Source organism: Microcebus murinus, chromosome 2 (genome assembly GCF_040939455.1).
Source record: "Microcebus murinus isolate Inina chromosome 2, M.murinus_Inina_mat1.0, whole genome shotgun sequence".
In the NCBI taxonomy this organism is placed as follows: Eukaryota; Metazoa; Chordata; class Mammalia; order Primates; family Cheirogaleidae; genus Microcebus; species Microcebus murinus.
The window spans coordinates 49,501,139-49,525,299 of record NC_134105.1 but is presented as its reverse complement, the minus strand read 5'-3'; the positions used below and the strand labels follow the sequence as shown (position 1 = coordinate 49,525,299).

Here is a 24,161-nt window from a genome sequence, read left to right as displayed (position 1 = left end):
TTATGCCCCTACAGAACTTCTCTTAGACATATTAATTTTAAAAATTGAGTAATTAATTGATAAGCTAAGATTAATTAGCAAATAAAAAGTTAATTCTACATAATAAAAAACCAAGTAATAGTTTGTTCTTGTTTTTTAATAAAACATGCTTTAAACATATCCACAAAGCAATTTACTTGCTTTGCATAATATGATAACACAGTCCATATATAAACTAACTCTTTCTTGAAATGTAACCATATGTTTCTTACTTAGGCAGATTATTTTTGTTACTAACCAGGACTATGGAATACTTACGTAAGTATTTTCAAAGAGGGTACAAATTGATATTTTAAAAATATATAGAAAATTTAAACTTACCTTCAACTTGACTCAGGTGTAATGGCTTAATTGTAAGATAAACCATGGACCTCTGAGCTATTTGCATCCTGTATTGATGACTAATGATTTCACCATCTTCTTCTAAGAAGAAGCAACCTTTCGATTGTATACATTGCCAGTCCTGAAATGAAGGAAAAACTTTTTTCACCAATATATATTAAATGTTTCCAGCATGCATAGGAACAAGGAGAAATTTGAGGAGGATATAAAAGAAATGTCAAATGTAGTCATTGTGCTTCAGGAATGTGCAAATAGGAGGCAAAAAAATAGGCATAACACAATTCAATTATAATTGGTGGTAATATACAGTTAGGACAAAAAAAGAATTATACACGCAAAAAATATTATAATCCAAGTTCCTAAAATATTGAGGGTGTTCAACAAATATTTATTGTCTGACTGACTGGGGGATATTGATATAAATTGAGTGGGCAACTAATGAACTATACCATGAAGAATTGACAGCATAGCCGGGCGCGGTGGCTCACGCCTGTAATCCTAGCACTCTGGGAGGCTGAGGTGGGCGGATTGCTCCAGGTCAGGAGTTCAAAACCAGCCTGAGCAAGAGCGAGACCCCATCTCTACTATAAATAGAAAGAAATTAATTGGCCAACTAATATATATAGAAAAAATTAGCTAGGCATGGTGGCGCATGCCTGTAGTCCCAGCTACTTGGGAGGCTGAGGCAGCAGGATTGCTTGAGCCCAGGAGATTGAGGTTGCTGTGAGCTAGGCTGACGCCACAGCACTCACTCTAGCCTGGGCAACAAAGCGAGACTCTGTCTCAAAAAAACCAAAAAAAACAAACAAAAAAGAATTGACAGCATGTACATAATGAAAAGTAAGGAAAGAAGAGAAGAATGGAGAGAAGAAATAAGAAAGATAAGTTCACGAGAGTGGGAAAAGTATTGATGCAAAATAATAAATAAATATACTGCTGTAATAATCCAGGTCAGATTAGTGCTAGGAGCATAATAAAAATGAAGAATTAAGGACAGCTAGAACAAATATTTTGAAAGAAAAAAAAGACACAACTCTAGTTCAAGTATATGGCAACCAAAAATAACTGTTTCAAGTCTAGGTAACTAGAACTTGAAGATAACTTTTGAATAAAAGTTTCACAGATACAGAAAAATGTTGATAAATATAAATATCAGTTTTGAGAAAGACCTTTCTGTATTGGCTCTACCATCTTTGGGTCTAGCCAAATCGCTTTTAGTCTGAATTAATATGTCTATGTGGGATCTCATAACTATTATAGAATTAAGTACAACTTGAAAATGGCACCTTGGGCAGGAAGTAAAGGATTCGGTATTGAAGTTACAGGAAATTGTGCCATTACTTCAGATGTGTGTAAAAATGCTTTGCACTTTATCATCAATAGGCTTGCCTACCTACAATGTAAGACATATTTCTGTTCTACTCCTAATCACTTCCAAAAATAGAGTACTAATGAGACTTTAAAGTAACTTGATAAAGGAAGATGTTGGAAAATTATCTGTAAGGATATTTTGATAATAAGTTCAAGGCTTTAGTAATATTGATAACTACTGAAAAGGTATACATTAGCTCTCTAACAATAACATCACAAATGTCTTTTTAATCCATTATAGAAAAAGATTTCCCATGGCACTGAAAAGACAAGACCAAAAATAATTTACATTGAGATTTATTTTTTGCTTACTTTTTTTAAAGACTAAATTATCCTAACATACACTTATATCTCATTTTTCTATTTTATGTCAAAATTATTTTCATATTTTATATTATTTTAATATATTTAAAATAAGAAATTTAAAAACAAGAAAAAAAATCCCTATGATTCTACCTTCCTACTTTGATTTTTATGTAATCCTTTCTAATAATTACCTTATATAGAAACTTATTTTTTACCTTCTAATAAACGCCAATTTTTTTTTTTTTGAGACAGAGTCTCGCTTTGTTGCCCAGGCTAGAGTGAGTGCCGTGGCATCAGCCTAGCTCACAGCAACCTCAATCTCCTGGGCTGGAGCAATCCTGCTGCCTCAGCCTCCCAAGTAGCTGGGACTACAGGCATGCGCCACCATGCCCGGCTAATTTTTTCTATATATATTAGTTGGCCAATTAATTTATTTCTATTTTTATAGTAGAGACGGGGTCTCGCTCTTGCTCAGGCTGGTTTCGAACTCCTGACCTGAGCAATCTGCCCGCCTTGGCCTCCCAGAGTGCTAGGATTACAGGCGTGAGCCACTGCGCCCGGCCCTTAAACACCATTTTATGTTATGCTTTTTATATTTAATCTTATATCCAAAATATTTTGCTGTTGAAAAAGAATAAGGCTGGAGGACCTATACTTTCTGATTTCAAAACTTAGTACAAAGCTATAATAATCAAAATAGTGTGGTACTGGTATAGATGTATAGATCAATAGAAAGAGTTGGACAGCCTAGAAATAATTCTTCCATATATAGTCAAATGATTTTCAACAAGGGTACCAAGACCAATTAATAAGGGAAAAGACAGTCTTTTCAACATATGTTGCTAGGAAAACTAGATATCCCCATGCAAAAGAATGCATTTGGACCCTTACCTTATGCTATATATGAAAATTAACTAAAAATAAATTGAAGACCCAAATGTGCTAAAACTGTAAATCCTTAGGAAAAAAACAGAGGGGGAAAGCTAATATTGGATTTGGCAATGATTTATTCGATATGATACCAAATCACAGGCAGCAAAAGAAAAACTAGACAACCTGGACTTCATCAAAATTAAAAACTTTTGTGCATCAAAGGACACGACTAACAGTGAAAAGAAAATCCATGGAATGAGAGAAATTGTTTGCAAATCATATATCTAAAAAAAGATTAATATCTAGAATATATAAAGAATCCCTACAAAACAACAACAAAAAACCAAACAACTAGATTAAAAATAAGCACAGAGGCCGGGCGCGGTGGCTCACGCCTGTAATCCTAGCTCTCTGGGAGGCCGAGGCGGGCGGATTGCTCGAGGTCGGGAGTTCAAAACCAGCCTGAGCAAGAGCGAGACCCCGTCTCTACTATAAATAGAAAGAAACTAATTGGCCAACTAATATATATAGAAAAAATTAGCCGGGCATGGTGGCGCATGCCTGTAGTCCCAGCTACTTGGGAGGCTGAGACAGAAGGATCGCTTGAGCCCAGGAGTCTGAGGTTGCTGTGAGCTAGGCTGACGCCACGGCACTCACTCTAGCCTAGGCAACAAAGTGAGACTCTGTCTCAAAAAAAAAAAAAAATAAGCACAGGAATGGACTGATCAATTCTCCAAAGATGTACAGAAAGCCAATAAGCACATGAAAAGATGCTCAACATCACTAATCATTAAGGAAAGGCAAATCAGAACCACAATGAGATACCACTTCACACCCATTAAGATAGCTATTATAAAAAAAAAAAAAAAACAGTAAATAAATGGGTTGGTGAGTATGTTGAGAAATTTAAACTCTTGTGCATTGCTCATTGAAATATAAAATGATGAAGTCACTGTGAAAAACAGTATGGCAATTCCTCAAAAAAAAAAAAACCTAGAATTCCATATGATATAGCAATTCTACTTCTGGGTATATACCCCCAAAAATGGAAAACAGAGACTCAGATATTTGTATACCAGTGTTTATAGCATCACTGCTCATAATATCCAAAAAGTGAAAACAATCCAAATGTCCATTGATAGAAAAATAAACAAAATATAGTATATACATGCAATGGAATATTATTCAGTCTTAAAAAGAAATAAAATTCTGACATATGCTATAAGGTTCATGGATGAACCTTGAAGACATTATGCTAAGTGAAATAAGCCAAGAATAACTATTTCTTGATTCTATTTATATGAGGTACCTAGAGAGGTCATATTCAGAGAGACAGAAAGTAGAAAGTAACTAAAGGTGGTTAGTTGACAGGGGCTGTGGGGAAAGGGAAATGGGGAACTATTGTTAGTTTCATGGGCAGAGTTTCAGATGAAAAAGTTCTGGAGATGGCAGGTGGTGAAGGTTGCACAACAATGTGAATGTTCTTAATGCCACAGTACACTTGAAAAATGAGTACATTTTTTAACTGTACACTTAAAAAATGAATAAAATGGTAAACTTTACATAGTGTATATGTTACCACAGAAAAAACATTTTGCTATGTAACGTTCAAAATTTCAATTTAACTGGTTTTATGATTAAAATTGAACTGGTATCCATCACTTAGTTAACTATTTCTAAAATCTTGGATATTCTCATCATTATAGATAATGCCAAAAGGAATACTATTTTGTCTAAATGGTTTTCTTCTGATGAATGATTTCCTTGAGGAACTAGGCCAAAAAAATATATATATATTTTAAGGCTATGACATGTGTTTTCACCTTGCTTTATAAAACAGTGATGCTAATTTTACAATACCACCATTGGTATATAATGTAATAATATTACCATACTTGTCAGTATTGTGTTACCATGAAAAAAATTGGGTGGTAGTATGGGATGATTTCTTTGTGTTTTTTTTTTAATTTTGTTATTATTTTTTTCTTTCCTTTTTTTTTCAATGTGACCTTGTTTGGAATTTCTTTTTTTTTTTGAGACTGAGTCTTGCTGTTGCCTGGGCTAGAGTGGAGTATCATCATAGCTCACTGCAACCTCAAACTCCTGGGCTCAAGCATATGTAAGATGATTTCTTAAGCAAGGTGTGGGTACATAAGATATTCATTATATTATTCCATATGTTTCTTATATGCCTAAAGTATTTAATAGTTAAAAAATGGTATTGTAATAACTTTTACACTAATTTGAATTTCCCTGATTACTAATAGTAAGGTGGAACATTTCTCCATGTGTTCATTTTTGTTTCCTTTTGTGTGAACTACCTATTCATCTCCTATTCTCATATTGTAGCCTTGGCATTTTTCTTACATATTTTAATCAATTCTTTTGACTCTTTAGATATTAACTACCTTTTGTAAGTTTTGATGTCTGTATTTTCTCTATTTCCTCTTCTTTTAGTTTTTGTTATTTCTCAACTTATGCAAGTTTTCTATTTTTATTTTTATATTTTCTTTGGATTTTTCTTCTTAAACTGAATTTTAAGATTTTAAAATTTTATCGTAACTGCTGAAATATTACTCAAGCTTTCATTCATTAATCACACACACTGTCACAGCTTTGGGGGTATAAAAGATGTTTATTTTTAATTCTGAGAAGTTAAGATGTGACCTTAAATTATTAGAATTCATCTTCTTAATCATATTGCCCATAACAGAAACAAGTCATTATATATGATATTTCAACAACATTGCTATGAGGCAATATGGCTGATACAAATTAGTCATTTTAATAAAAGGAGAAATTGAGGTCCTCAGAAGTTCAGAGTTTTATAAGGAGTTTGTAGAAATATTAGGTCTAAGAGATCAAGACTTTTGAATCAATGCTTTTACCATTAGATCATGTCTCCAAAAGCAAGTATATTCAGGGTACCAAATTCAAACTTTTTATTATCTCTGACACAATAAGGTTCAAACTTGGGCTTTAGCCAAAAGTTCAAGTATTAATGATGAGTAAGAGTGTGTACAAATTTCCATTTAGCTTCCCTGAAAATCTCTTAGATGGGAATATATATGGACTAAAAACAGTTGATGGTATTACCTGAGAGCCAAATCCTCTTAGTATAATCAACATGACCTTGGACAATGATGACAAGAAAGGAAAAAAATACTCATACAGTCTTTAGGCAAGTTACCCTTTGAGATCATTTGAACTATGATTCTGATAATTAATAGCTATATTTTAAATGTTTTCCTTTCAATTAGTTTTGATTATAGCATCAGATGGAATTTCTTCTAATATATTTTATAAATATATGTTTTATATTTACCTATCTGGAATGGTATGGGATACTAGTTTAGAATATTAAAGGTAGAAGAAATCTAAAAAGCAATCTAGGCTGGGTGCAGTGGCTCACGCCTGTAATCCTAGCACTCTGGGAGGACGAGGTGGGTGGATTGCTCGAAGTCAGGAGTTCGAAACCAGCCTGAGCAAGAGTGAGACCCCGTCTCTACTATAAATAGAAAGACTAATATATATAGAAATATATACTAACATATATATATATAATATACTAATATATATAGAAAAAATTAGCCGGGCATGGTGGCACATGCCTGTAGTCCCAGCTACTCGGGAGGCTGAGGCAGGAGGATCGCTTGAGCCCAGGAGTTGGAGGTTGCTGTGAGCTAGGCTGACCCCATGGTACTCTAGCCCAGGCAACAGAGTGAGACTCTGCCTCATAAATAAATAAATACAAAGCAATCTAATCCAGACTTATCTTTCGATTGATGAGAAAAGTCTGAAAAATAAAGCAATATATGTAATATCACAGTTCTTACTGATTACAGAACCAGAGCTGGGACCTACGTCTCCTTTTCTCTGCAGTGTACCAGCTATATTCTGAGTTCTGTTCCAGTTCACATTTAAATATCTGCCATGATTTCTTAAAGCCAATTTTTAAAAGAAACTATGTTTATGATATTATCATAATAAAGTATGATAAAGCATTATCATTCTGAATTATCCATGTATTTAAGTGTTAAACTTAATCATTTGATTTTCTTACTTAATATAGATTTTTAATAGCTACAAATTTCTTAAATTTGTATTGTAATCATAGGTGTAGCAGTCCCCCCCGTTTAAATGAAACCACAAAAAATAATATATTTTGCCTGGTACACTGGTAGTGAATATAATTTGTGAAAAATTCCTTAAATTTGGAATTTTTCCATGTGCTGATGGTACTTCTGGGGGCAGTGCCATGGACTAACAGGAAATGGCTTTATAAAATTTAGCTTGGGAGCAAGTTAAACATTTTTATTGCAGACCCTTCCTAAATTTCCATTCTAGAAAGTAATACTACAGTAGAAGAGAATGTATAATTTTCTTTGGAAAGACAGGTAAACTGCATACTTCAATACTATAAATGGATTAATAAAGCTATGAAATGGTAGAATAACAGCTATTATAAAACAGAAGTACAATAAATACCATATTATTTATATCAACCAAACATCAGTGTAATACTCAGATGATTTTGACTACCAAATAACATTACTAGCATTTGTAGCTCTACTGTTTAAAAGAAAGTATCTGATTTCATAAGATCTGCCAGAGTTATTAAACACACAATGCTTATTCAACCTAAAATTTCCTTTAAAACAAATAGACTTTCAATCATACAAAGCTATTTCTGTAGGACCCAGACTGAGATGTTATGAATTAAAAGAAAAAAAGTACTGACAAATTGGCTGACTCATTCAAATAAATCAATTTGAAAGAATTATAGATTAAGTTGACAGTTTGAATATTATGAGAAAAATGAAAGAAGGTTGAGTTTGGAAAAAAATTTAGAATGATAGAGTAAGAAATTCCATAATGTAATTTTTTGAGACTATAAAGCAGAAATAAAATAGCTTGTAATTCTCACACAGGGCATGAGGTGGTGCTATATTCAACCAATTCAGGTAAATTCATATAAATGCATTATTACATTTATTTGTCATATACAAATTTTGTTTATTTTCATTCATAATGTTTAAGAAAATGATGAAAAACACAAATTATAAATATTAAAGTAGAAAATTCTAGCTATCAAAAAATATATCTGTATAGTTAACATTTTTCTTGGAACACTGTAGTGAATGAACATGATTTGTTTTGACATACAAATTCTGTATCATTATTAAAATTTTAGGTGAGGAAGAATGATTAAGCAATAGAACAGCCACAGATTTATTCAGAGGAGGAACTTATATCACCATTATCATCATCATCACTGTTGTTTTTTTATAAAGATATCCTATATCACATACTTATTAGAAAGTCATTTCCTTTTGGTATTAAGTATGTAAATGGACAGTTATTAAATTTTTTGTTTTTAAAGAATTATAAATTATACATACTTATAAATAAAAGGTTAAGTAGATGGTTTATGAAAGGAAAAATTGATTTGGACTGCCATCTAATTGATGGGTTGAATTAATCGATATTTTAAAAATGTGAGAAACTATTATAAAAAATTATTTGGAGCTTTCACAAAAATTAACAGACAATGAACCATTTTGAGTTCAAAATGTTTATATTTGTATTGCTATATATAGATATATATATAACATATATGGAGAATAACAGATGCTGTACACATTTATAATATATAGATTGTATGATATATATGATATGTATGCAAATGTTGTAAAGCATGTATGTGTAAAACATATATGTAGGCATATTCTAATTAGGATTCTGAATATAGGAAGTATTATATCTCTGGAGTTTACAACTGATGGTCTGGGGCCTATTCTAATTCTAGTCATGACTAGCCTTAGCAAGGAAGTTGAATCTATTCCTCTCTCAAAGGAAAATTCTTGACATTCCTTAAACATTACAGAACCTAAGCAAATGGATACAATTGAAGATTAAAAAAAGAATAGTAATATAGTACCTAAGTATGGCCAATAGAAAGTAATATATGTATAGTGCCTATAAAGATCTTATTTCCTCCTGTAATTCTAATCCTTTACCAATTGGGTGGATTTATGCTTTAAAGGCTGTCTTACACTACCACATTACAACAATTTTCTAATTTCTGATTTCTAATTTCTCCTGCTCTGTCCCAATTCCATACTTCTTTATTCTATATGAAATTGAGGTACCCAAACTTGTTTAAAATAGATTTAAAGTATTTGAAGAAAATTAATTTAACAATCCTTTTAGTAATTCATTCTATATATTAAATAATTGAGGACTTCTCAGAGTGGTTATGAAACCTCAAAAATATATAAAATTTATAACATTTTTTAAAAAAAACTTCAAGTGTTACAGCTCTTTTAGTATTTGTCTACCAGGTTTTCTGTTTTTTATTAGAAATCCCTTTCAATTCTCTCCCCTCGAAAAAATCCCCCCAAAACAAAACTTTAAAGTAAAATGCAAACAAAGAACTGAATCTTGCTGAATAACAAAGGGGTCACAGATTCTTTTTTAAAACAATCATTTCAGCTCACTTAAGAAATAACAAGATAGTAAGCAACAGTAGGCAATATCAAGATCAGAAATAGGATATTAAAATACAGAGCTATAAGGCCAGGCATAGTGTATCATGCCTGTAATCTCAGTACTTTGGAAGGCCAAGGCAGAAGGACAGCTTGAAGCCAGGAGTTTGAGACCAGCCTGGGCAACATATTGAGACCATGTCTTTACCAAAAAAAAAAAAAAAAAAATTAGCTGGGAATAATAGCAGGTACCTGTGGTCCTAGCTACTCAAGAGACTAAGGCAGAAGGATAGATTAAGCCTAGGAGTTCTAGGCTGCAATAAGCTATGATCACAATACTGCACTACAGCCTCGCTCCCTGTCTCCAAAATAAGAAAAAAAAGAACAAAAGCAAAAAACAGAGCTATCAAATATTTCCCCAAATCATTAAATTTTATATGAAAGTCACAGAATTAAAAACTTGACAGTATGACATCTTTTAATCATTAAATTCTCTTAGGTTGTTTTACCTAATTCCCAATTATTATCCATCCACACCATTCCTTATTCTTAACTTCTTGGATACAAAACTTAAAATAGTTTCTTGTTAGACAATCACTATAGCCTACCGACTAATTTTCACACTGTCTATTTCAGTGGTCCCCAGCCTTTTTGGCACCAGGGACAGGTTTCATGGAAGACAATTTTTCCATAGCCAGGGAGTGGGGGAGTGGGGGAGCATGGTATGGTTTGGGGATGATTTAGCACATTACATTTATTGTGTACTTTATTCTATTATTATTATATTGTAATATATAATGAAATAATTATACAATTCACCATAACACAGAATCAGTGGGAGCCCTGAGCTTGTTTTCCTGCAACTATACTGTCCCATCTGAGGGTGATAAGAGACAGTGACTGATCTGACAGGAGACAGAGCTCAGGTAGTAATGCCAGAGATGGGGAGCAGCTGTAAATACAGATGAAGCTTCACTTGCTGCTGCCACCTCCACTCACCTCCTGCTGTGGGCTCAGTTCTTAACAGGCCATGGTACCAGTCTGCAGCCTGGGAGTTGGAGATGGCAGGTCTATTATACCTGGTCCTTCCTTACTACATTCAGGTACTACCCTAGGCCAAGCTATCACCATTTTATATCTGTATTACTCTATCAGCCTCTTAGTCTCTCCAATTTGAGGTCCCCATACATAATACAGTAGTAGAACAACTTTTCTTAAACTATACTTTCATTATGTTATTCCCATATGAAAACCTACAGTCATTTCCTAATTCTGTAATAATATTAACAACACTATTATTTATTAAAGTAAATACTATGTCCCTGGCACTGTGCTAAATGCTTTACTTATAGTAGATGATTTAAATCTCTCTAAAAACACACTAAATATAATTATTCCCAATTTATAGATAAGAAAACTGAGACTCAGAAGGGGTGCTAACTAATTTACTCAAAGTTGCACAGATATTAAGTGACAAAGCTAGGATCCATGCTCAAGTCTCTCTCTATCCAAAGCTCTTGATCAATATCTAGAACACCACTTGGCCCAGAGCAGTAGTCATTCAATAAATATTTTTTGAATAAATGATTCATTATGCTATACTACCTTGTTATATCATTAATAATGAAATGAAAATTTCCACTTTTAATTCAAGACCCATATTTTACATTAAGCAAAATAGCTGGCATACATTGCCTGCTTAGTACATATTTGTTGAATTGAACTAAACTTAAAAAATTATATTGGCCCAATTAATGGCACAGAAAAAGTCTTATTATAACTTAATGTAATCCATATTAACATTTATTTATATCTCTCTTTACACTGGCTAAAATTATATTTATCTACACTTTTGAATCAGGAAAACTGTAAGTATTTAACTAAGTTAATTTTATTAGCAATTAATTTAATTGCAAAATATAAAAAGTTTCCATTGTTGGAAAATAATATTGTTAGAACACTAAATATTGCGTGTGAACATGTTGGACATGCACACCAAATTGCTTAGGGTGTACAGATTCCTAAACAGTCTGAACAAAATTCCTTAGAGATAATGTTTTAAAATTTTAATATAGAACAAATGTCACTGTCTAGCAATTTAAAGATATAAGGGACTTCAGAGTTCAATAACAAATACAGAGTTGTTATTTGAAACAAAAATGTGACTCTTGAGAACAATCAGTTCAGTATTCTAACAGCAGTTATAGTATGTGGTCATAACCATTTTTCCCCCTTTTACAGAGGTCTCTAGGTACACATTTTTAATGTATCCTAGCAGTTTCCAGTTAATGTTTTATATTTCTGTAGCTATTATTTTCTGTTGAAAGAAAACTAGTAAAGGTTGAGTCTAGAAAGGGAAAACAAAGAAAGAAGATCAATATTAACACTCTACAAATATTGACTTAGCAAAGTGACTTTGTTGTCTTTCTCTCATAGGAATTGATATCAAATGAATGATTTATTTATAAGAAACACATATGGAAAGTATTTGTTAAAGAAAACAGAAAATTTGCTTACACAAGTATATAATTAGATAATCTACTCATCAAGTTCAAAAATTTAAGAGTCATCAGTTTCAAACTGAAGACCTTATAATAACAATATTCTTATTCAACATTTATACTTTAAAAGTATTACACTGGCTTACAGGTAGAAATGCTGCATCCCACAGCATTCAAACTAAAAAAAAAAAACTTAAAAGAATTTCTTCGCAAACTTTACTAGTTCTCTGTAGACACTGAATAGTTAGTACACTTAATGTCAATTTTTTTTTTTAGAAAAAGTAATTTCTATTAGTTTAAAATACTATACCTTTATCAAGTTTGGCTCAGTTAACTTTGAGTTTCGGTTACTATTAGCACCCATGGTAATTGTGAAGAAAACAGATGTTTTGAACTTTCTGTTTGTTGACAGTAAAGAACTCCTGATGTCACCTGTAATAAGTAATGGTTATTTGGTCTCACATTATGAAAAGTTGTCAATAGGAGTTTGCTTCTAAACACAATGCAATATAAAAGGTCTATTGTATTACTTTGACTCTTTCTTCTTCTTATTGAAATAAAGTCAGAAGTTTTATATTTATCACACTTTAATGGTCCCTAATTTATGATCTACTAATAAGATTTCTTATTTCAATATGTAATCTTTCAGTCTGAAAATTTCGTTTTAATAAAATATAATGAGCGTAGCCAAGTCAAATTCCATAATAAAATTTTACTTCAATAGATTTTTACAGCTAAGAAAGTCTAAAAATGGTAGCTAACAAAAGTTAATTCTCATTTGTTTTATCAATGATAAGCTGAGATAGAAGGAAAAAGTATCTGAATATGAACCTTCATTCCTGATCAAGAAATTCTTAGTGTTAAAAGTAAATACCTTTACTTGAGAGTGTTTCCTGATCAGTTTTTCTTATGACTCTAGGTGATGATTTTGGTACTGGTGATGGGTCCCTTTCAGGGGACCCTTTGATGTGGCTTCCAAACTGATGACGACTCAGTTTACTGTCAGCCTCTAGTTTTTCTAGTGTAGTCTTGAGACACTGCTCATTGGTTGTCATATATAATTTACAAAACTGCAGGAAATAAAAAGTAGTCCAGTGGGTAAAACACTCAATCATACATTTGGAAGGAGGTGAAGGCAAATGTACATTAGTAGGCAAGGGATAGACTGATAGACAGAATATATTTCCTATTGTACTTGGTTACTCATTTTATTTTCTTGAATCAGATTGACCAGCCTCAAGTGACCTAGTAAAATGCAGCCATGATTCAATGAGGAGGTCATACTCTGAGTGAAAATAAAATGTTACACAAGGAAAGGTGATTTATTATTATTTTTTTACAAGACATGTGTAGACTTGCGTTTGTTCTAAATAATTTTTATGATGCTTCCATCCTAGAAAAGGTACATTTCTGAGGGAAGTCTCTATATTTGTGGATGTGTCTGTGCATGTGAGTACACACATATTTTAACTTGGTTATATTATTTTTAATATAGTCATCAGATTACAATTGTGGGACTGAAGAGATTAAATTTCAATGAGTATGTAAGTATGTCATTGCCAATATTAAAAAGACATGTCCCTTTAAAAACACTCTTCTGACATTAATTAGCTTGATTTAACCACTTCACAATGTGTATGTATATCAAAACATTACATGTACACCATAAATATATACAATTTTGTCAGTTCTAGCTTAATAAACCTGGGGAAAAAATGACATAAAAATACTTTTCCTACACAGTATGCAAATTTACATCAATGTGAGCTTATGTACCTTGATGTAGTCAAATTTGCCATCAGCATTTACATCAGCCAAATCTATTATGGCGTTTACTTCTTCTCGAGTCATCTTCTCACCTCTCTGAAAAAAAAGATTTATTTTAAAGCAATATGATTACCACTTTGTTATTCATGGAAATATTAGAAATACATTTTAATCTCTTTACAAGTAAGTTTGAATATATAGATTCATTATAAATCATAATGAGTATTATGTCAAGCAAGAATGAGACTGTTATATAAAATAAAATTTCATGATTTATTAAATATCGTGAAAGTGTGCTGAATTACAGTTTACTGAATTCTCATAATTGGATCAGAGAGTCAGTAATAACCACTATTGAATTTAGAGTAATGATATTTTTCTAACATTGTACCAAGAAACAGAACAAATTCCTAATCCCATTTATACTTTGTTTTCCTTTTACTTATCATATATGGACCTATTCAAAGAGTTCTGGCCAGGAAAGAACTGCATAGGAGCACAAAGGGATTGAAACATAGGCTCAATTTTATACTTTATCTTTTATTTACACCTTTCATCCAGAAGGATCCATACGTACTTTATAAATAACATGTATGTGATTCATTTCACCTGTCAATGAAATAGTTATATTTAATGTGAACTTTAGTAACCAAAGCTAGATTCCAAGCTGTTTTGCAAAATGTGTGTGTTATAAAACGATTTCACAGATCTTACCTTTGTTAGAAATTTATAAAGGTCAGTGTGTAAAATAGAGCCATCATCATTTATATCTAATTGCTTAAACGATTTTAGCAGTTCTGATTTTGAAGTAGGTTTTTCTTTCCTTAAAATTATACAAAAATCATCAAAATTCAGTTTGGTAGTTTGAGGAGTCCAATACTTATTAATGGTCTTTTGGGATGGATTTCTTCCTGCATGCTGAAGAGCTGCCCAATAAAACAAGTATTATTTGTTATTGTAACATTTGAAATTGGCATCTAAGTGTATTTTTCTTCAAATCATTATACATTATGATATTAAACAGATATACTATACATACAATAATACATTACCTATAGTGTTGACTGTCTAGTGATATCAATGTATGCCTGACTACATTGAAAAACAAAAATATATATGCCTCCAGCTAAAATTCTTGAATGCCAGAATTAAATAGATTTCTCTTATTCTGACAGTTTGGTCTTAACCTACATAGTTCCAATAACTGATAATACCTGACTTACTTAAGAGGTTTTAGAGGAAAAAAAAGATTAAAAACAATCATCTACTTTATTGCTTTAATGACATAAGGATAACTGCAAAAAAGCATAAATTATCACTTTTTCTGGCTCAGCAAATATCTTAATGACAATTCAGCTATAAAAAAGAATGAAATTCCATCATTTGTAAAAACATGGATGAACCTGGAGGACATGTTAAGTGAAATAAACCAGGCACAAAAAGGCAAATACCACATGATCTCAATATGTAGAATATAAAAAATAAAAATCATTATCATAGAAGCAGAGAATAGAACTGTGGTTACTAGACACTGGGGAGGGGATGGGGAAAAGGAAAATGGGGAGAGGTTGGTCAATGGGTACAAAGTTACAATGAGATAGGAAGAAATAGATTCTGGTGTTCTATTGCACAGTAGGGTGACTATGGTTAACAGTAGGCATCATACAATACAATAGCTAAAAGGGAATCTTTTGAATGTTCTTCCCAAAAAGAAATGATAAATACATGAAGTGATGGATATAATATACAATATATGTATTAAAACATCGAATTGTATCCCATAAATATGTATGATTACAATATATCAATTTTTAAAAGGCCCAAATATCTTACTGAAATGAGGAAATCATTCAAGAATATTAATGTGAACAAGGCATGATGTGTTCATCATTCCTAGGTAGTAGGGTCTAAAAAACATTAATCATATTCCAAATATCAAATATATGAACCAAAAGTATTCACTTGCACTTATGGCCCTGATAAAAGTCAAGAATGTCAACATACTTTGAGAGAAGACTATCGTGGAGATAAATTGACCAAACTACTCTTAATTTTTAATCAGGTTCTTATATCTTTGAAAGGCAAAGAACTAAGTGGGGTCCTCTGTGGAAATTCATAGCATTGGAAATAATATAATTTTAAAAAATTTTCCATGATCCAGAAAAAAGCCCTGACTACCATGCTGTCCTAGGAATAAAATATACATAAGTATTTTGCCTAGTGTGTAAATGGACAATTCCTTAATTCATTTATTAACAGAATCAGAGAAATGGCATATTTGTTTTAGGATTCCAATCCCAGCCAACTCACACCCTTTAAAAGCTGAGAATACAAGTAGAAGAATAATGAATTTGTAATTAGAAGGTCAAAAATCCATGTAAAAGAAAATTATATTTTCTGTCCAGCTTTAAGAAAATAGGTGTGTAAAACAAATTGGGAAGTGTTCAAAAAAAGGAAAAAAAAAAATGAAAAGAAAATAGGTTTGTAATTCTTTCCCACAAGTGGCAGCTTAGCATACACTTGTTGTTATCATCAGTAAATACAAAATACTGTTTTTAAAAATGTGCTTTTAATTACAAAAGACCTTTCTTAGAAAATTAAATACGCCAAAGTATGTACTCAGTAAGTACACATCCCCATATCTAAGAAACTAATATAATCTATTTCCTAATAACTAACTTTAATCCCTAGGTTCAGAATTAGTTGGATCTCATTATTAACTTTGATAGTAGTAAAAACATTATGTAACTGTAGATGTTTAAAGGTTAACACCAAGATACTGATCTTTTCCCAGGGTTTACTTTAAGATTTGCCATGAGATGGTAATACCTTTATTATTTATAAATTGACAAAAAAAGGAACTCTAAGCTGTGGTAATGCTAGTAGTGCTCTAGCTGACCTTGAAATGGAAACGTCAGGGCAGATGTTAAATAAGTAGCAGAAGCATACAGATGAAAGACATAGAAGTAAGAAAGATACACGTTCACATTACTTCTAAAAACTAGATTATCTGGAATCAATTGTTACAGTGTTACAAAGAATATTCCACTATAAAACCAAAAGTATATATAACACTGAAGAGACAAATACTGCAATGCTATCCTCCCACAAAATTTAAAAAGACTGATAGCACCTCATTAATACATACTCTTTGATACACAAACTAAATGCCATAGTAATAATGCAAGGCGTGTTAAACTTTTAAACTTAGTGGATTCCTTACCTCAGCATATTTTCAAAAGAATAAAGAGAAAAAACTCAGATATTTTAGCAATGATAGCAAATTACATGTAATTTTAATTAATTGGATTTCTGCCTATACCATTTAATATATATGAATTAAACACTAATACTTAAAATTCAAAATATAACACTTAACTAATTTTAAAATTATGTAAATTGAAGTAAAATTGAACATGATTTTAAAAATCACTTCAGTCATACACATTTGCATTTAAACTATTTTACAAATGATGTCTTTTATTAGACATCAAATAAATTTTAATCTTTTCAATTTGCATATTCCCTAAAATGGATTTCCTCGAATAGAGAACTTATTGCCTACAAACCCAAGACACTGATGCAAAAATATGTCAGAGTTTAGGTTTAAAGAAACTGCTTTTTTTTTTTTTTAATTTTTTTTTTCTTTTTTTCAATTTCAGTGTTATAGAAAAAGAAACTGCTTTTATAGGTGGTAAAATAACTCAGTTTCTCTACCCATAAAGTTATTAGCCTTGATGAAACTGACATGAGTAGTCAATGTTATCTGGTATTGATGTTTATCACTTTTGGGTAACTAAAGACCTCCAAGTCATCTGATAACCCTGGCAAGGACCAAATCCAGTGGTTTTCAGGACATTTGTTACCAGAGGAATTTTAAAATGTGATAATGGAGAGAAGCAATAAAAGACAAAAACAAACAAAAAAACCCAAAAAACAAACAAAAAAAGTAAAACCCCAAAACTCTTAATTCTCTTTTAAAATTTTACTTATCTCCTAATACTTCACTTTTACATTCAACCCATTTTATCTATTCTTCACATTTTGTCAGATAGGTCAAATCCAGATAGTGATTTGGTGCCAAAAGTATTTGAATTCTATTATTATAAATCTTAAAGCACTACAATGAGAATTAAAAAAAATTTTAAGTAGTAATTGATGGAAGCTTTACCAATCCAGTCTGTATAAATATTGAAAGTTTTATTTTGAAGTTCCTTGAATATGTAACTATATAAAATGGCATAATAGCTTGCTGTAGTTCCATTGCTCAAGTTTTGCTAAGAAATTGAGATGATTCAACAATGTAATTCTAATTCCAGTCTTGCTGACCTGTTAACTTTCAACAAAAAGGAAAAGTATTTAAGTTTTTAAATTTTACCTAAGTAAAGTTGATCTTTAGACACAATGTTTTCTAAACTGCTTTTGAAGACAGTTAAGTAGGCAGCTCTACAATTCGTATAAAATATCTCCTCTTCAGTTAGTGGAAATTTCTTTGTTCGAGGACTCTCTGAAAACGTTGATTTCTGGCTGGAGAAATCTGTATCACTTCCTGGACTGATAGCCATTCTATTAGAAAATAATATAAAAATTTGTTTTAGTCAATGTTAATCACCTAAAATGCATTATCATCATGTTTCAAATGGAGGGGAATCAAGATATTAAAGTTTTTATATGTATATAAAAAGGATGAAAATATAACATATATATAGAAAAAATCAAGACATTAAAGGTTTTATATGTAGAAGAAAAAGATGAACACTATATGTATATGGACATAGCCTTTGGCAGTTGATTTCTAATTATATATATGTATATATACACATATGTGAATTGTTTTTCAAGTATGTGATAATAGCCAAAGTACAAAGATAATACAAAAGAATCATCATAGGACAAAGTAAAAGCACATATCTATTTTCTCAAAATAAGAGGACAGTCAGATAAGGCTCTTTATAGAGTTGTCAAGATAATTAAATCAGTTAATACTTGTAAAGCATATAGAACACTGGTACATAATAAGTGCTAAATAAACTGTAGATAGGGCCAGGCGCAGTGGCTCACGCCTGTAATCCTAGCACTCGGGGAAGCCGAGGCAGGTGGATTGCTCAAGGTCAGGAGTTCGAAACCAACCTGAGCAAGAGCGAGACCCCATCTCTACTATAAATAGAAAGAAAGTAACTGGCTAACTAAACATATATAGAAAAACTTAGCCGGGCATGATGGCACATGCCTGTAGTCCCAGCTACTCGGGAGGCTGAGGCAGTAGGATTGCTTGAGCCCAGGAGTTTGAGGTTGCTGTGAGCTAGGCTAATGCCACGGCATTCACTCTAGGCTGGGCAACAAAGCGAGACTGTCTCAATAAATAAATAAATAAATAAACTGTAGATAGTATGAAACTCCACAATAATGAGAATTTGGACATGACTGTTAGTTGGTACCCATCCTCCACAGCAGGATCAACGAGATTTCATGAACATCTCCATAGTGTAGACTCACATTTCAGATAACTGAATTTGAAAAGTCCCATAGCTAGCACTATCATGGAGTTTTACTGTGGTCCTTTATTATCAATAATATTTGGGGTTTAAATAGCACCTCTACTCACAAGAGCTTAAAGAACTGTCATATATCTTGTCTTATCCCTACTATAGTGGTCAAGTATTTTTTGTCTGTTTTACAGATGGGAAAATTGAGGAACAGAGATGTCACCCAGCTAGTAGTAAGCAGCAAAACACAGTAAATTTTGGTAACAGTTTCTTCTTTGTTAATGTGGATGGATGAAGGTTTATTAAGCAATAGTTACTATGAGGTATTAAATTGTGCTGATGGTCTAACAGCACAACATTACTTTCCCCAGGTTTGACTTCTAAAAATACATTCCAACCTAATACACTGAATATTTCAAGTTCAACAATAAGATGACACAGGTAGGGTCCCCTTCAGGACTCATTGGATTCTTACTCAGGAGGCCTAAATCACTTGCACCTTCTTGAATTATATAGGTCTTTTACACTTGGGAAAGAAAGATAATAATCGCTTATCATGGATGAAGTACCCTATTTATAATACACAGAACGCCTGCCTGACACTTTCATATTACACCAGATTTAGAAGGACCCCATAGGGATGTGGTGTCACAGTCTGGTTACTGCAAATTGGTATCACTATAATTAAGCATCAGAGTTTTAAACACATATGCATGCACGCATCTCCTCACAAATGTGAAAGGAAACTGCTCCAAGAAGGCAGAGAAAATGAATGCTTACTTTGTAGCAAGCAATTTTAAAATATAAGTATTTTTAGGATCGTCCTTAAATACTCTTTCTAAATAAGGTGACTCCCTCACGTGGAGATCCCAAGGCAGAAATGCACCAGAATTCTATTCTTTTCCTTTCTGCAACGAGAGACTAAACTGAAGCTTAAATAAATATATAATTGCACCCCTCAGGCTTGGAAACCTCCTTTATTTAAAACTCCAGCCCGAGACGGAGACAGGGGCCTAGAGAGTACATTGCAGCAAACGGCTCCATAAATAACCAGCCACACAATAACAAGAAAAATAAACTGTTAACAAGCGCCTAAAGGGCCAAGTGAAAACAGAGGGTCATCCAGTAACCACCCCTACACAGTGAAATATGTTCACAGGTAATTTCGGGCACCATCTCTCTGTTTTTGCATTCCTCTGGAAATAAAACTGCATTTATATGTACATTTTAGGTGCATACATGGACCAACTGTTTATGACAAAGAAATAAAAGAAGCAAGGGGAGAAGAGAAAGCCGCACAGCGCGGGAGAGAGAGAGTGAAGAGACAGAGACAGCGAGCTGTTTGCTACCTAATTCCAGCTCGCAAACGAGGAAACGCAGCCAATTCTCTTCAGCTCTTCCGCGATCCGCGATCCTCTCACCGCTGCCGGACAGATATCGGCCTTTCTCTAATTACCATGGCAACTGCACCTCTCCGCCACCGGAAATAAGATACAGAGCACCTCTTCAAACGGTCCGGCTAGAAATATAGGAAATCGTTGATCCACAGAGAACAGAGATGGCTCTGTTGCTCCTCAATCTGGGGGTTGCTATGGCCAGAGTAGTGAGAAAGGGTCCTCTGTTGCAACCAGCAGGGGCCTAGACTTCCCACCTCACCCATTCCTCGCGCACACTCGGATCCTTTATTGTGAAGACGGTGTTTCCGGCCGGCCGCGGTAGGTGTGACACAGTGTCCTGGGCTCTCTTGCCCGCGCTTTTCGTTCTTGGTTTCCTTTCCACGGATGCTCTCTCAGAAGTCACTCAGTTCGTTTTATCCAGTGGCAGTGGTGCTTCTCTGAATCTCGAAATGCTGTAGGTATCTCCTCCCCAGGTACTGCTGTTTAGAGGCCCACTGTGAGCAAGAAGAGTAGAAATTATGTGGCCCAATAGCCTTTTTGTTTTCCTATGTTTTGAGTATGAACGTCTTTCCTCTTTTGACAGTTCCCCGTGCTTGGTACTCTCAACTCACCTCTACTTCTTTTCCAGCAGTACTCATCCGGTAGTCCTCGTTCACTTTAATTCTGTTTCTCCAAGGCTTTTAACAGATTTTGTAGGCTTTGGGCTGTATTTAGGCGATGTCTAACTTGTAATCATTTAAATAAGGTTAACATACCGAGGATAAAACAGAGTAGATGAAAACATGCCCATATAACTTGTAAAGCCTTTTAGTGCCTAGATAAATGTGGTAAGTTCATATAAACTGGAGGGAGAACTAATGGACTTGGGTCAGGACACCTGATTCCACTTAAGAGTCACTGTTGGGCAAGTCCCTTATGGACTCTGGGTTTCAGTTTTCTTATAAAAATAAAAGTTTGTACTGCATGATCTCCAATTTATCATCAGGCGCCATCTGATTATTGAAAAATGACCACAGTGGAATAGGCATTATGCAAGAGACTATTTATTTGTTCTTCCTCCCCTTAATCCATCCTGTATTGAAATGCACAAAACATAGTTGCTGCCCTATAGAAACTTAAAAAAAAAAAGTCACTAAAGAACTTGAGGGATGGGGTGGATATCTAACGTGAGAAATTCTTTTCTGGCTGCTCCTTCTCCCCCGGCTTTGATACTGCCTCCAGAGTAATCCTTTGTTAATTTCAGGATTGAGTAAGATGCAGAGTAACACAGCAGGGGAATTGTTTGTATCAAATATGACGACATGAAAGTAGGAAGATGTTCAGAAATAATAACCTGTATTGAATCTTTAATTATGATCTGGGTACCATCTTTAGCAATTTATCTACGTTTTCTCATTGAATCCTAAAGGACCTTAGGAGATAATGCTATTATCTTTACAAATAAAGAAACTCAACGCCTTTATGGTGTCCTACACATAGGTATCAATAAATGCATCTTTTACTTTTACATTATGGATTATTGAGGAGGTTTTCCTTTTCCCAGAATTAAGCAAAAAGACTTATCTCCCTACTGTGGCATTAGAATGATCCCCCAGTTATCATATAAACAAAGCTGCAAGATAATATAATAAAAAAATCCCTAAGTAGACATACAATGAAAACAAATATTTGTATTTGCTTAACAAGTAGTGATACTTCCTGAACTATATTGCTGTTCTAAGAGTGACAAACCAAAAAACTATTAAAAGTAGAACTTTCTGACTACTGTCTTAACATATCAGCAGGTACATGTTAGGAGATTTTTGAGGTAAATATATTCTGACGATAAATTCACAATCTTAAAATTGAGGATGGCATCTCACATATATAGCAACTGCTTTAAGTTTACATGTTTTAGCAATGTGATTTAAGACCAAATTAACAGTTAGATAATGCATAAAGTATAATAGCATTTTCAGTAGAGGGTTTCTATCATTCTTGGTAAACTAAGTGGTCTTTATTTTATTTATTTATTAATTTTTAAATTTTTTTCCAGACAGTTTTTACAGGTCTCAGTCTGTCAACGAGGCTGGAGTATTTATTTACTTTTAGAGTTAGGATCTAAGTCTGTCTCACTCTGCCCAGGCTGGAGTACAGTGGCACAGTCATAGCGCAGTACAACTTCAAATTCCTGGGCTCAAGCAATCTTCCTATCTCAGCTTTCCAAGTAGCTAGAACCACAGGCCCATACCACCATGCCTGGCCAATTTTTAAATTTTTTATAGATTCAGGGTCTTGCTGCATTGTACAGGCTGCTCTTGAACACCTGGGCGTGAGTGATCCTCCTGCCTTGGCCAGTTTTTTTTTGTTTTTTTTTTAACACATCATGTGCCACACTGGAAACTTTTTTTTCCTCTGGGGCCATGGTGTTTTATTACTAAAATAAAATAAAAACTTTGAAAACTAAACAATCCTTTCTAATTTAATGAAAAAATTGTTACTTTTTATTGTTTTCTGTGCATGAGTTATATGCAATTAAATTGTCAACGTTAATTGTAACAGTAAGAACATCAACAAGTATATTTTCATGAACCAATTGCAGGGTTTTGCCCAGAGGACCTCCTGTCACATAACAGTATGCTACTACATGGCAGTATGAGTTGCTTGCGCACCACATGTATTCAGAGGTAAAAAGATGCATGAGAGTTACATATGCTTCACAATGCCCTGGGCTCAAAACTAACATGAGTTAAATACAGCTCACATGGCAGTTAATGTGTTAAATGTGGTAAATTGTGAGGTCGTTAATGGGAATGGTGCAAATAGCCATCCTGGCAAGTTACGTGTGAGGTGGATTAGATGTTGAGAAGATGACTTTGTAGTATGCACTTGAAAGCCTAAATGTGTGATATAACTTATGGAAAGATGTGATCTATCTCATTTATAATTTCTTTGAATCTTGACAGTAAAAATCTTCAATACAGTGATGAGTAATTGTGGAAATATATGTGGCCTAAATGAATCTAAAATAAATATGAAAGCAAATATCCATTGACAATAGAGTGAATACATGAATCTTAAAAACATGAGTGAAAGAACTCATTTATAGATCTTATAAAGCTTAAAAACATGCAAAAATAAACTATTATTTAGGATTATGTATGTGTGTAGTAAGATTATTAAGGAAAAAAGTAGGAAAATGGTAATACAGAATTCATTTTAATGGATGCCTTTTGGAGGGATCAGATGGGATACAGAAGGAACACACAGGCATACCCAGCCATATTAGTAATGATCTGGTTTCTTTTTTTTTTTTTTTTTGAGACAGAGTCTCGCTTTGTCGCCCAGGCTAGAGTGAGTGCCATGGCGTCAGCCTAGCTCACAGCAACCTCAAACTCCTGGGCTCAAGCAATCCTGCTGCCTCAGCCTCCCGAGTAGCTGGGACTACAGCCATGCACCACCATGCCCGGCTCATTTTTTCTATATGTATTAGTTGGCCAATTAATTTCTTTCTATTTATAGTAGAGACGGGGTCTTGCTCTTGCTCAGGCTGGTTTCGAACTCCTGACCTCGAGCAATCCGCCTGCCTCGGCCTCCCAGAGAGCTAAGATT

At 33.3% G+C, this 24,161-nt stretch overlaps 2 protein-coding genes and 1 non-coding gene across 4 annotated transcripts in view; 2 read left to right on the top strand and 1 right to left on the bottom strand.

The window, feature by feature from the left end:
• EFCAB7 (EF-hand calcium binding domain 7) overlaps window positions 1-20,834 on the bottom strand; it is a 47,244-nt gene extending 26,410 nt beyond the window's left edge. The window contains exons 1-7 of the mRNA XM_075999000.1: window positions 20,523-20,834; window positions 18,066-18,253; window positions 14,402-14,613; window positions 13,697-13,783; window positions 12,795-12,990; window positions 12,231-12,352; window positions 361-502 (exon numbers count right to left, since the gene is read on the bottom strand). Of these exons, the coding sequence (XP_075855115.1) occupies window positions 361-502; window positions 12,231-12,352; window positions 12,795-12,990; window positions 13,697-13,783; window positions 14,402-14,613; window positions 18,066-18,252 (946 nt within the window). The 5' untranslated portion in view covers window position 18,253; window positions 20,523-20,834. The remainder of the gene's footprint in view (window positions 1-360; window positions 503-12,230; window positions 12,353-12,794; window positions 12,991-13,696; window positions 13,784-14,401; window positions 14,614-18,065; window positions 18,254-20,522) is intronic.
• LOC142869805 (U7 small nuclear RNA) lies at window positions 9,242-9,303 on the top strand. The gene has a single exon (XR_012918360.1). It is a non-coding gene; the product is annotated as a U7 small nuclear RNA (small nuclear RNA).
• Window positions 20,737-24,161, top strand: part of ITGB3BP (integrin subunit beta 3 binding protein) — a 63,708-nt gene continuing 60,283 nt past the window's right edge. The window contains exon 1 of one of the 2 annotated variants that reach the window (XM_012767122.3): window positions 20,737-20,888. Coding sequence is in view for 1 of the 2 variants with exons in the window: in XM_012767119.2 (XP_012622573.1) it covers window positions 21,020-21,024 (5 nt within the window). In the remaining variant the exon portion in view is untranslated. The other variant, XM_012767119.2, reaches the window with a different exon arrangement.